Raw genomic sequence first — 14,799 nt, forward strand, 5'->3', positions numbered from 1 at the left:
TGATGGAAGCTTGTTGGTGATCCTTAAAAGTGCAATTGCAATGCTTACCTGTAAGAATTATATGCAAGGAATCAGTGCACCTGTCCTGGCTGAAAGAAGGGAATAGTAGCTTTTTCTATAACTTACTGGGGGCTTTGAGGAATTCATGATTCGTGTTCATGATAAAACTCTTGATTCCTGGAGAAAATTTGTAAGTGATAGTGGAATTTATAGATTAAAAAATGTGTCCAGGTCTCAGGTTAAAGTTGCTTGAAACTTAGTTTCTTAGTGTTCTCTGTTCCTTTTTATTTTTTTAACAAGGGTGTTGTCATCTACATAGTTTCAGTAGATTTGGGAGCTGCGTAGCTGCTCCCCACTACTGGACACAGTGTATTACCAGACTCATATTTTTTTCCCTATGTTTGTCTGTCTTCAGATAATTCAGTGATAAATATTTAGGAAAAAAGGCCAAATTCCTTCTAAGATCTAGAATTTAAGCAGGTACAGCAAAGCATTGCTTTTCCTAACAAAATTGCTTATTGAAATGTAATCACTTTCTGAAATATCTCTAAGTTTTGGTAATGTTGCGGTTTCAGTACAAGGTGTGTGCAAAGTCAGAAAAGAAGAATTGGTGTTAGAAAGTTTAATTATTTCTTTAACTGGTAATGTTGGATTGCCACAATTGAAGTTTTAAAGATAGTTGGTATGAGAAATTTCAGCAGTTTCAAAATTTATTGAAATGTGTGTTATAATGCACTGTACTTGTGATTGAATGAGTGTTTAATGGAAAAGGTCTCTGAAGTTCTTGGTGGCTTCTGCAATGGAGGCATTTCCAATCTGTCTTTAGGGAAAGTCCTGTGACTAGAATGTGTAGTGCATCTGTTCCCTTCTCTGTATCCCTCTCAGTATAATCAATTTTGTGTAGCAAAACCCCATGACATTAAGGTAGACTGTTTGGAGGTCTTGTGCTGAGAATCAAAACAGTCAATTCCAGTCACTTACCTTGTGTAGCTGCATAATACTTTCACCCAGCTTTCAGTTTCTATCTTGTTGATAAAGTTCTGCAGCATTTACTTGCTGCAAAGGAGGCCCATCAGCACTGACTCATCAAGATTTAAAAGAAAAAACAACAAATATATCAAGCTTTATTATTTACAAACACTTGAAAGTTTAAAAGATAGACCCTGTTCCACATTAGAAGGGCTGAAAGCATCAAACAACTAGTTTGGTGTTGGGTTTTTTTTGTTTGTTTTTATTTCTTTTGATTGTAGTGCCAGCAGTGCTATTTATTTTGGATACTTGCTGAGCATCGTCTGATCCTTTCTCAAACCCTATGGAAGCTGAGAGCTATGATTTTCATTTGGAAAGAAAAGTAGGCAGTTGGGAGGGTGTTGAGGAACCTAAGACTGATAGCTGTCAGTTTCTGAGTGAAGACAGCACATTCCAGGAATCCTGTTGTGCACCAGACTCCTTGACCATCATACTCGTTTGAAGATGGGCTGGTTTGCCAGCAGGTAGAGAACTGACCCAGCTGATGTGGATGTGCTGTTGGAAGTTAGTGGAAGTAATTCCCTCAGGCTTCTGCATTGGTAACATGAAGTATATTGGTTTTATTCTGGACTTAAAGGCATGGCTGTAAAGTTGGTGTGAGGGTTTTCTTGTGGAGTTCTTTACAGAATTTTTGTCTTTATGATTGCAGCAGAATTTGCAGTTTGAACCTTGTAGATTCCATTTATCAGAATCCTCAAAGCAGACACAGGAATGTAGTGCAAAGGTTCAGTCTGCTCTTTGGTGTTTCCTGGCATAGATGTGAGGACTTGGGAAGGAGCTGAGAAGAAGACTGAACCCTAAAGGAGCATACCTATGTTAAAAGTAAATTCCTCCATTGACCCAAGGGACAAATTTCATGCATAGAACTGTTCTTCAGATCATCCCCAAGGCATGAGACATCATGTCTCTCCAATATATGTGTCTGGCAGGCTTGCACACAGCATCCTTTCCGAATTACATAAGCTGTGTTCTCACTGGTCTTCAGAAAGAAATATATGGAATGGTCCTCTCCAACAAGCATTTAACTGCAAAAGCGTAGTGGGAAGTACAGTTTGTGTATATGGATAACATACAGTGTAAAAAGGTTGATTTTGTCTGGATTCTCTTCTAGCTTCCAGTTGCCCAGTTTAGTGGTAGCCTACCAGGTAGTTTGTATACATTGCTCAATCCTTCACAGGACTTCTTATCTCTTTATCCACAACATCCATAACCCATTCAGTGGAGTTTTTTGTGGTATTGCTGTAGGAAATTCTCCCTTGTTTATGTGGGCAAGAAAATGTTTTTTGTTTGTTGGGGGTTTTTCTCCCCACATAAAATTTCAGAAGTTTCATTTTACTGCAAAGATACACTTGCAAAACCCAAAGCCACAAGCAAAATATGAATCATTCTATTCCCAGTGCTAAAGAAAGAGTGCGACATTAAGATGTGTTGTAAACCTCATGTTTGGGTGATAATGTGTTATTCCAGTGTTTCTGTCAGGCAGTTCTTGTATCCCTAAAGAGAAAAAGAAATGCACTTCCATGGTGAGAGGTGGCTGAAGTCACTTGGTTTGTTCAGCTTGGAGGAGAGGAGACTGAGGGGAAACTTCATTGTGGCCTTCAACATGCACACAAGGGGAAGTGAAGGGGCTGGTACTGATCTCTTCACTCTTGTGACCAGTGACAGGACTTGAGAAAACAGCATGAAGCTGAGTCAGAGGAGGTTTAGGTTGGGTATCAGGAAAAGGTTTGGAAAAACAGAGGATGGTTGAGCACTGGAATGGACTCCCCAGCTAAGTGGTCACAGCTTTAAGCTGGACAGAGTTAAGGAGCCTTTGACAACACTGCCAGGCACATGGTGTGACTCTTGAGGTGACATGTGCAGGAACAGGAGTTGGACTTGATGATCCTTGTGGTTCCTTTCCAACTCAACATATTCTGTGGTTCTAGGACAAAAAGTGGATAGTGCAGTGTCTTTATAGGTAGATTGGATCAGCAAGGGTTTTTCTGACCTGGTTAGTGTTGCATGCTCTTTGCTAATTCCCTTGTCTCTTTCATTGAGGTAGAACTGGGTTTTGTACAGAGTGAAAATACTGAAGAGACACAGCATCCTTTATGAAATGATAGTTATATCTATGGTGTCTTGGGTGGAAAAAAAGATTTTTTTAGAAATAGGCTGGTAATAAAAAGATGCAGGAAAGTGGTGGAGTAGTCATGGTAGAGGAATGGATGAGTTTTGTAGTATTTTGGACCATGATGTGACATATTAGATGAAGGACAGCAGGGGTTAAGTAAGTCATAGACCAATTTTGGTAAACTGTACATAGAAAAGAATTAGATACAAGAAAGAAATGTGGACCTTCATAAATGCCAAATGGGGAAATAAGGAGAGTAAAACTTTGTGTTGTGTGATTATAGTGGACAAAGGATATAAAGACAGATTTCTCAGTGTCATTACTCAAAATATTGGGCAATGCACTGACTACCAACAGGAGTCTAGATCCACTTCATCTCCCTGCCACCCTGCCTCAAAAGGTTAAAGCAGCAGAGCAGTAGTAATGTTGAAAAAATTGGGTCAATACAGCCTTTAACAGGGTTATAAATGACATGGAAGACATATGGTAATGACATTATTTTATATTTCTTTCAGGGAAATGATGCTAATTATACTAATGGATAAAAGCAGACTGATAATTTTAAAACAATATTTTGGCTGCATTACATCCTTTTTCTTTTTGAAATTTTATCTTGAGTGAAAAGAGCTGTATGATAGATATGAAAAGTTGAGAGAAAGCAGAAGTTACTCTGGATCGGAGATGCTCATCTTGATAGCTTAAAGGGTGGCCAGGCCATTCTTACAAATCATAAGGAAGGGTGTAGGGTTGATGAGTGCTTGCAGATTGCCCAAAATGTGACTGTTGTAGAGTGTTAAAAAGGTAAGTGGGTGTGGTTTCAGGCTGAGGTTGAACCCAGCTGGAGTTTGGAATGCTGATTTCTGAAATTTTGCCTGAGCTGACTTCCAGTTCTGTAGAACTTTCTTAAAAGAGCAAGACCATACTGCCTGAAGCCCATTTTTTTGCTTAACAGCTTTTAGAATCTTGGTATTTATTAAGCATTAAACAGCATTTAAATAATAAGAAGTGTTTCCTTGGGTATTTTATATGTGTTTTGCCTGTGGTTGTATTCTGTGAACTTCTGTGTGATACTGACTTTACATTGTCTGTCTCAAATTTTTATTAATTCTGGTGGATCACTTGATGTTCTTTGTTTTTAGGAGGCAATTTTGAAAAACAGGGCAGGGTTAATCTGAGACAGTTCATGCCTTCTATAAGAAGCCTGAAGAATGTGAAGCAAATTCAAGATCTCTTAAGTGTGGTTTAGTGGTACCACACCCAAGTATGTTGTTTTTCTGCAGAAACAAATCATTAAAACAACTAAAAAAGCTCTCTTGTTGAAGTGTGCTTAGATAGCATGCAGTAACGCTTCAAAGCAGAGGAGGACTTACCTTTTCATGTTCTAAGCCTGCACAAACCAATTCAGAAAGTTGAAAGGACTGATGATATTTCTTGGTAGGGCATATTAACAGGGCAGTGAAATGGCATCACTGCAAGCTTTGCTTCAAGTAAGAATTAATGGAGCTTCATTGCTACATCAGGTGATGCCAGATCTAAGTATGTAGGCTTGACATAGGCCCCATAGGTTTTGGATATAAAATACATCTTTGTAATGCACATGTTTGCACATGTGGTTAAAAATAACCTGGAGCCTTTGGTCAAATGTAGCAGAAACCCCATGGCTACCCTGATCCTTTTTAAAACAAAAATTTCACATTGTTGTGGAACATGTACTATTCTGTGATGAAGTATGGCATACAAAATATGCAGTTGTTCTATCTCCTGCTGCTTGAGATGATGTACTTGCCATGCTGTAGTGTGGAGGGGATGCATTTCCTCAGTTCAAATTCACATCCAGGGCTTAGAGTGCTTTTGTAATGGCAGCATGTAATCCTACAGAATTGGGAAGAGGAGAAACTGTGGGAAGTAGCATTGAACTTCCTTTCTGTGAGACTGACACTGTCAGTCCATGACAAGATGCATGTGTATCCCTTTCTGCCTGCCCTCACTTGCTGGTGTTTGTTGGTGACTTGCTGACTGCAATTGCATGGTTTCTAGATTACAGTGAACTAGAATGACTTTGGCACAATCTTATCATTCCTTAAAAGGATAATGCAAAACACCTCTCACTCTAAGTTACCATGTGTCAGCTTCATCAAGGTAATTGCATGTGCATTTATCAATGAGTAATGAAAGATATGAATCACCTATCTTAAAGATAAGTTTAAGGGCAAGGTGGTAGTGAAACAATTTTGCTCTGTTTGCTCCAGTATTTGCTTTATTATGTGACTGTAAGATAATTCTGAAATACAAATTATTAACACAAAGCATTAAAGCTGGAGGGGGAAAATTGTTGATGTTGCATCTCAGTAAATGTAGTGTATCTTCTGTAAAAGAACACCATTAAGAGGTCTGATTCAGGGGTTGAATATTTAAACTGCTCAGCATATTTCAGTCTTAACAGGATGTGCTGATAGGTCAAAAATGAGATCAGTGGGAGGCATACTGTGCCATTCATCAGGAATAGAAGTGTATTATATATGTTCAGGGAAGGTTCCAAGATGTTTTCATTACATATATAGACAAAACAATACACAAATTTTAATTTATTGATATGAAATAAACTATCATAAAATAAAACCCATGGTTTAAGTTAGAAATTCTTTTGTTTAAAACCCCAGCTGTTGGACCTTTGTGGTCATGATTTAATTGCAGATAATAAATAATGTCTGTCCTTTCATATGTACTCGTCACTGTTTTGCCTCAGATAGTTTAACCATCTGCAGTTACATTATCAAGGAAACAAAAACCTAATTTTTAAAGGTGAATAAATCAGGTGTCATTTCTGTTAGGGAAGGAGTATACATACTTGTTTACATATTTCATGAAATAAAATCCTTTTTCATTTGACAGGATTTGTTTTTAGTGACTCTGAATCAACTGCATTAGAACAATTTGAAGGTGGCCCTTGTGCAGTGATAGCACCTGTACAGGTAAGATGCCTTTATTGGTTTAAAATCAGTGAGCCCAAAATTTGGTCTTTATATATTTAGAACTCAAATAAATATGAAAAAGAAATTCCAGATCAGTTGTATTTTGATTTCATAATTAAAGTATGGAGGAGGCAAAATCTCTGTAAAAAGGTAGGGATGAGCATGGGCTGATTTTGAACTATAATTTTGCAGAAGGACATTTGTTTGAGGAAGTGTAGCAGGCTGATCCAAGCAGAAGTAACTTCAAAATCAGGAATGCATTGTAAAGGGGAGGAGGAAAAGATCAGATACAAATTTAACCCTAACCCTTTCACATCTCTTGAATTCCCTGCCTTTAAGGGTAATGTCTGTGTCACAGTGTCTGCTTCTTTTTTTGTAATTCTGTATTAGAAGTATTTGAAGTAGTTGATTTTCACATTGAACAAGGTTTTTAAAAAAAAAATCTGTTAAAAAAAAATCTGTAATGGGAGAACAGGGTGAGCATGTCAGGAAAGCAGTGAAAGTTGAACCAGCTGTTTCTGAGGGGCTAAAAATGCCTAAAATGGCAAGACTCTGCTTCATGAAGTTTCTTCTTTCATTGTTCCTTTTCTGTAACTTAGAATTTGGGGTTTTTTTAATCGTAGTATTACATTAGCATTGATGATAAAACAAAGCAGGGATATGGAGATGCATAGGATTTTTTTAACCTGATCTGGAGGTTATTATTTAAATTTAAAGGAGGTTGGCTTGTTAACTACTAGAGGGGTTTGTGTTAGTGACTAGAGATGTCTTGCACTACTGATCAGTTATACTGAAAAATATTTGTGCCTCCATTCCTGCAGTCCTGTGAGTCTGGAGGTGGCTGTGCCAATATGCACTATGTCTATTTGAAGTGTACTTGAGGTTCAAACTCATTGGTGCTGAATGTAGTTATGAGGCCACCTTTGTAGCTGGTTTGATGGGGAAAAGTCAGTAAACAGGGCAGGCCCAGAGTCTTGTTCTGAATGTGGGAATGTTCTCTGTTCTCTTTTAAAAGAGCTTGAAACTCTTTTCAAAATGTGCAAAAATGCTTTGGTGCTTGTGACATAATGCAGAAGGTAATGTTGTCTAAATAATATTTTATCCTTTGTTGTCTTTAATAATATTTTATTCTTTGCTAACAAAGGCATTCCTTTTGAAGAGGCTTTTTGCCAGTGAAAAGTCCACTTGGAGAGACTGTCCAGGTACTGAGACCCTTTCCCCCATCCCCCCCTTATTATTTTTCCATTTTATGTATTTGTAAAGCATGTATTAGTTAAAAAAACCCTGAAAATATTTCACACTTTGTTGTTTGTTTGTGTTCTTCCATATTGTATGTATACTACACGCTTCAGAACTCCTATTTGGGAGGTCTATGCTGGTGCTTAATACTTCTGTGTTTTAGAAATATTTAATTGAATTCTGATATTAAGAAAGGGAATGGGTTACAAATCCTACAAAACCACATTTTTCAAAAGACAGCCTTATAATCTTTGGTCCAGTATAGTCAAAGAGCAATTAACATTAGTAATTAATGAGATAAAAGTAGTATTTATTTAGATAGCATTAATGTTTAAAAAAGATACTAGTAGTTTATATATGACAATGGTTCTCAGCAATCAGACTCATGTAGGTTTCTGATCTTTCAGAAGAGGAGCAGAAGAACCTTCTCTGCCATACATTATGTGATATTTTGGAAATGGCTTGCTCTGATAATTCTGAGTCATACTGTCTGGCAACATGGATAAGAGGAAAAACAACTGAAGAAACTGCCAGTATTTCTGAAAGTCCTGCAGAATCTAGTCATCAAGAGGAGCAACCTTGTAAGATGTATTTCTATGCTAAATTACCCATCTTTTAGTGAAGCATTACGTGGTTTTAAGGACCACTGCTATTTTATTAATTCACAGATGGTGGGTTTGCCTTTGTGGTTCCATAAGCAAAAGACAAGATTTTTGTCTGTTGTAATTAGAGGCATTCGTCCTTTTTGTTGAAAGCAATGTGGTGTCTGATCACTGCAGTTCTAACATACATGTTTCTTTAGAATTTCAGCAATTTCCATAATCTTCAGTTTTATTTTGTAATTTTCTGGGACCTGATACATCTTTAATTTTGAAACATCTACATGCTTCTTACACTGGAAGAATACTTGTCACTTGTTGCTTTAGAAGAATTTTGTAGAAAATTTTCCAATGCTCTATTTATTCTAAATTATTCTGGATCCTCTGTTATGGAGAAGTAGCCTTTTTCCATTTGTCTGTACAGTACCAAACAATTTAAATCACCTTCTGGTAAATTACCTTAATTTTTTTGTAGTTTGGAATTTTTCAGTTACCTGCTTTTTGCACTTGTCTTCACTCCTTCATGAGTTACTGACATCAAGGGTCCAGGAGACATCATCTGTTGCACTAAGATGAGGCATCCAGTCATATCTAACTACTGCAGAGTCAGTGACATGGAAAGTTTGTCTGTGCACATATGATCAGAGAGTTGTATTTATTAATCTTTAAACAGGAAAGATCTAATGTGTTAAAAGATAAGCTGCTTTTTCTTTGTTTTTGTTCACAATTTGTGCCTTAAGAAGTATGAAAATCCCTTCACATGAGAACAAATTGCTTATAGAGGTACTATCTTCTGATGGAAGAAATATGTTACTCAGCAGTTTGTGGCATAACTACAAAGTAAGAATTGTACAAATAGATTTATATGTGGACAGCTAGTTATAGCAATTTGTAGTGCTGGAGCTCTTTGTGACGAGTCATCTTCATCTGCTTCTAGCAAGTGCTTCCTGTGCTTTAGAAGGCTCAAGCAATAATAATTAAAATGGTATTTAATTTAAAAAACTGATGGTCAGTGCATAAAAACTCCAAGGTGAGCATTTTTTAAAATAAGAAAAAGTATTATACAGAAGGTTTTATCTGCAACTTTTCTATTTTATCCTTTGCAAGATAAGGCAGTTGCAAGTCTGAAATTCCGTTTTTTTTTTTCTTTTTTGTTAGTTGTCTCTGAAGCTCTTGCCAGTGATAGGAAGTTTGTTTTCTACATAAAGTGAAGCAGAGACTAATCATCTACAGGATCTTAGTGTCCTGTTTTTTAATGTATTGCTTGATTCCAAAGAACTTTTAACTGTAGAAAATGTTCAACAGTGTTTTAAACACACACTCAAGTTAATAATTACTCTCAACACTGACACTTATGAACTAATCCATTCTATTACATAACTACATTTTTCATGTTTCTGTGCAAGTCATCAAGTTCTGCCTGACTTGTCCTTAATTACATGGAATGTGCTCAAGGAAGACGAGGATACATTTCCCATGTACAGCCTGCTTATGTCATGGGCCATGTTGGTCTCTTTCATTGTTTCTGTTCTACATTTCCTGCTAGACACTGAATGCACCTCTCCTCTTTTCAGCATTTTGCCCTCTATGTGCAATGCTGTATTCCTACCAATTTAAGATATGTTAGGTTTGGGCTTTTTTCCCTTCCTCTGTCCTGCTATTTACCTGTAAACCATCTTCTTAACCTGGTTCAGGGTGCGACAAAGATGTTGAGGAGAAGATATTATGAGTAATGCAAAGTTGTGTAACTGCTAGTGCAAAGAAATACATTTATTTCTTTCTTGGCTGGTGTACTCAATAAAAATAGAAACTGGCATTGTCATAGTTGATTGGAGTTAAGAGATGAGTTGGGTGAGCAGGGACTATTACAGATACAGTTCCATATGGCAGGCTGTTTGAGAATTGGATATGGGGATGTGTTTATAATAAAGCCACGAAATATGCTTAGACACAGCATGATAGAGAATCATTTTAAAGAATTTCTAAACAATTGTATTTCTCATACATCTCATGTTCTCTTGCTGTTTGTTCTTTTTCGTTCCACTAAGCACTGTCTTTATTTAGCATTGTTTGGGTTATGTATAGCTCTACTTCTCTTTAGAATTTCTACTTATTTCCCTTTATTTCAAATAGTAATTATCTTAGCATTTTACTCTGTTCTTTAGTAACAGAATGAAACTGCCTGTCATCCTGCTCTGTGAACAAAAGGTGGATTCGAGCACACTAACTGAATGCAATAGTGTTTTTCATCTGCTTTTGTGGTGTATAGCAGTAACTTGTTGGCCATGTGTTGGCTTTAGTAGTGCAAGTTCCCAGGTTCAAAGATTGCTTTATATGAGTTAGTCCCTCTAACCTTTTGCTTACGAAAAGATGTGTTCTTCAAGCAAGGTTAGTTTTTGCAGCATTTTCTGCAATTTAGATTCATTGTTTCATATTTTATTAAAATGTCTTAAAAATACATTCTTTTAAGTCCAGTTTTACTCTTGGTGATCTAAGCAATTCCTTGTAGTTACGCAAATGACAAAAATTAAAATTCTTAAGACTGCTGCTGCTCTATTTCTTAAGTAGAAAATGAAAGTATTCTGTTGCTTGAGAATCAGTTGTATTTGCATGTAGGGCAAATTAAATACATCTTTCAAAATGCAATCAGAATAGGCATAAAATGCCTTTTGGGGAATTCTGGTTGGGAAAATTGATCAGTGGTACTAACCCTAATGGCTTCAGATCTTAACTGAATTGTATGCAGCCACATTCTGTAGCTCGGTGATCAGACATTGTTTAAATACTCAGCATCAAATGGTATCTATCAGAAAGCAGATCTGTCTGTGGTGTGTATTGCTCTACTAGCACAAAGATAAAGAAAAAGGAAAGGTATAAAGCCTGTGTTGAACTTGGGAAGACACTAATGCTGTATTTTTTTATGTCCTGGATGCGCACTAATTTGAAAGGCTGTTTATCCATTATTGAAAGAAAACAACAAGAACTTAGTTAAAAACAGAATGTGTAACACTGTTTAGAATAATTCTACTTTTTTGTTTGTAAAAAATAAGCATTAAAGGGAAAAAAAGAGCTAAATTTCAGTAACAGAAGTGTATATTCAAAGAAAAAAATACAGCTTACCTACACTGGTAAAATGATCCAAAAATAATCATGCTTGCTTTTCTAGGAAATAGTACTTCTTGTTGACCTGCAAAATTATATCTATAGTATGCATATGCTTGGTGACTTTGTGACAGCCACATTTTGTACAAAATCAACAGCTCAGTATATGACAAATATTTCCAGCATGCCAGTGGCTTTGTGCTTTTAATAAATTGATTAGTCCAAATAGAAATGTTCTCACTAATTTGTATGGCGGAATCTTAATGTTGCAGTAAATTAGTTTATACTAATCAGTTAAATTTAAATGTCAGGAGAGGATTAAAAATATAATTAGAGCTTGAAAGTATTCTAGCTTGCTGTGTGTATCTTGTGTCATTTTTTTGCCATGTGTAGTGCTGAAAAGTGTCTCTTGTGTATAGCTGCCTTGGCTGTCGAAGAGCTTGGCTTTGAGCGATTTCATGCATTAATTCAGTAAGTAATATGTTGGAACATTTAAAATGCAATATTTTGAAGTTACACTGATATTCACAGGCCTGAAAGGGGTATGCTGAGGAACTTTTTGTGTGTTACTCATCAGGTTAAACTTGGATTTCAAGTTTTGGTTTGGGGGGTTTTGTGTTTTTCCTTTGCATTTTATGTGGAATATTTTAAATGGACATTTAAATGGAACATTTTAAATGGAATATCATTTCGAGCATAAGTGTTAGGCTTTAAAATAAAACTGGAGCAATGTAATAAATTGGCTAGATAGTTTATGCATTTCAAGTTTATGAACACAGGGTTCTGGGAATCTAATTAAGATTACTATTTAAGTTAAAGATGTTAATCCTCAATAATTATATAATGTCATCAGTACTTTTTCCTGATTTGAGATATCATAAGAAACATTTTTTTAAAATGTTTCATACTTTAAACTTAGTTCTTTCTTGGGGGTCCAAACCCAGAGCTCACAGTTCTAGTGAGTTTATATTTAAAGGTAACAGCCTTTTATTTTCATAGTGAACAGTTGGGTAAATATTACACAAATCAATCCCCAAAGAGTAAATAAAGAGCATCAGAATTCCAAAAAACAATTGAGATGGAAAATGTTGCTAATTAGAACTGAAATAACCACAGCTCATTTTATCAGTACTAATTATAGTTTATTTTTTAAATCCATTGTCATATAAGGAAATAAGAAAGAGGAGAATATAAAATTTTTATAACCTTAGCTATTCAAAACACTAATTTCCTGCCCTTCCTCCTCCCCTCCTGCTCACCCCTTCAGTCTTTGTACTTGTGGTTCCAAATTATTTTTTTTCTGTCATTCTGCTTGGAATCAGTGCTCTGGCATTTGCCTTTAGACATCAGGTGGATTTCAGAACTGGCTTTGCCTTGCATACCTTGTATGCCATGTGTACTCTGCTGATGAAGAAAGGATGTTTAGAAATCAAGTAGTAGCCAGAGTAAACCCATCTGTGGATATATTTTTGTAGATCTTGTTTCTTTTTTAAACAAAGCTCACTAAAAGTGTGCAAGAAACCAGAAAAAAAAAATAATGTACTGTTTGTGTAAGCTAAGCAAAGACTATGATCTAGTTTGAATTACTCAAAATAATGTTTGTGTTCTGAAATGTAATATTTAGCTCTAACTACCCAAGGAATTGCAAGTGTGTTGCTTCACTGGGATATTGGTGAATTTCTTTCTTTCCTCAGTTTTTATTTCAGTTTTTTTCCTTTTTAAACATAGGATCACATGGTGTTACCTTATCATCCAGGCAGTTACCATATTATGCAATAAGATAATATCCCAAATGTCAGTGTACCACTGTTCAATGTTTTGAACAATTTACTTTTTCCAGAGCTAGTGCCTAACAAGGTCAAATTCTTATGGGAAATAAAATAATTGCTTCAAAAGCCTGGAAGATAGTCTTACCTGGTTAAGTAGAAGGTTTATTTCTCCACTGTTTCTGGGCTGAATGTTGTTCAGAACACTATATAGTGCCAATGTTATTTTGGTGACATACAGTCTCTTTGCAATTTCAGTAACATTGTTTTATAGAATTACAGTAGTGGTGCAAGCCACTCAGCTCTTTCACACATATATGTAACTTTATGGTTAATGTTTGCATATAAAAATCGCTCATTTTTGCATTTTGCTCCAGAATTATTTATCATCTGCAGATGGCAGTTTCTGTAACTCCAGGGGAGCTGCTGTGTCATTCTGTATATAACACCAGATCTGTTCTACTTTTACTTTTACATTTTCATGTTAGGTGTTAGTAATTCTTGGTAGTGCTTTGTGACACTATTCTAATGCTTCATCTCAATACATACTTCTTTTCTGTTGTTTGTTTGTTATTGTTTTTTGTCTTTAGCAAACGAGCATTTAAAAGCTTCCCTGAACTGAAGGCTGCAGTTTGGGATCAATATTCAGCATGGACAAACAGATTTGGAGTATTGCTCTTTCTGTATTCTGTAATACTGACAAAGGTTTGTGGGTTGCTTGATGTATTTTTTGGGTGGGTTTTATTTCTTTGTTAAGAGAAGGTTTGATCATGTAACCCTTTTTCTGTAAAAGGTGAACAGATAAACTGATGAACTAAGTCAAGTCCAGATAAATTGTTACAGTACAGTTCCAGCCTAAAAATTTGAAAGGCTCAGTCCTTTGGTTTTTTTGGGTTTTGGTTTGTCTTTTTCTCTTTTGATCTGGGAGACTTAGACTTACACATTTTGAAAACATCCTTCATTGCAAGATGTTTGAAAACATCTTCCTTTGAAGAGAAAGCAGCCTTTATCAGTTCATGTAAAAACATCAGCTTCCCACTGTTTCACTGTTGCATTCTGTTGTATAAATGTTGCAGCTCATTCCTTAAGACAGCAAAAATGTTTGTAATTTTTCTGCAGGGTATAGAAAACATAAAAAATGAAATTGAAGATGCAACTGAGCCATTAATAGATCCTGTTTATGGTCATGGAAGGTAAGCTGCAAGAAAAAGTTTGCTACCACTTAAAATAGATTTTTGAGCTAATTTTTTGTCTTATGTAACTGATCATTCTTTTAGGAAGTTACTGACATTAAAAGAGAGACTCAATTGTAACTTAAAAATAACTAAAAGCAACACTAAAAAGTGTGTCTATTTCCCTGCTAACTCCTTTTAGTACATCAGTTCTGAGGAAATGCTTCTGTTCTTGTTGAATTTTCAGATGGATAATTTTCAAATTCAGGGCTACATTCTATACCAAGTTCATATTTGAGAGAGTGGAAATGATAATTAGGGTTCCTGAATTAAAATACATACTAGTTAATGGAAAATAGTTACAAAAGGTCTGCTTGGGTAATCCAATAATTTTTAAATTTGTTACAAATAACCATATTTTTTGAAATAAATTTCATGTCCCTTTTAATTTCCTGTGTCTTACATAATTTCTTTCTGTTGTGTAGCCAAAGTTTGATTAATCTGCTGTTGACTGGACATGCTGTTTCTAACGTGTGGGATGGAGACAGAGAATGTTCAGGAATGAGTAAGTTGGTTCTAGTTTATGCTTATTATTTTTTACATACTCTGAGATGCTGACCTATAGATTTGGAATATATTCCATTTCTGATTTGATAGTCTCCTTGTTTACTGCCCTTTGAATTAAGGAGACTTCAAATGGAAGTAAAACACATTTGCACAAAATTGCTGGTGTGAATACAGTGAATATCAGTGAATACAGGATTGCCAGCTACAAGTTGAATGTAGATGTTATGTGGATGATGGAAG

General features: G+C 35.8%; 1 protein-coding gene across 1 annotated transcript in view; it reads left to right on the forward strand.

Moving 5' to 3' along the window:
* The window catches only part of MINDY3 (MINDY lysine 48 deubiquitinase 3), a 46,098-nt gene that overhangs the window by 779 nt on the left and 30,520 nt on the right, over positions 1–14,799 (forward strand). Inside the window, exons 2-8 of the mRNA XM_054649726.2 lie at positions 6,035–6,114; positions 7,259–7,316; positions 7,761–7,934; positions 11,474–11,525; positions 13,411–13,525; positions 13,940–14,013; positions 14,478–14,557. Coding sequence (XP_054505701.1) covers positions 6,035–6,114; positions 7,259–7,316; positions 7,761–7,934; positions 11,474–11,525; positions 13,411–13,525; positions 13,940–14,013; positions 14,478–14,557 — 633 coding nt within the window. The remainder of the gene's footprint in view (positions 1–6,034; positions 6,115–7,258; positions 7,317–7,760; positions 7,935–11,473; positions 11,526–13,410; positions 13,526–13,939; positions 14,014–14,477; positions 14,558–14,799) is intronic.

The sequence above is a fragment of the Agelaius phoeniceus genome, chromosome 1 (assembly GCF_051311805.1).
Source record: "Agelaius phoeniceus isolate bAgePho1 chromosome 1, bAgePho1.hap1, whole genome shotgun sequence".
Classification (NCBI taxonomy): Eukaryota; Metazoa; Chordata; class Aves; order Passeriformes; family Icteridae; genus Agelaius; species Agelaius phoeniceus.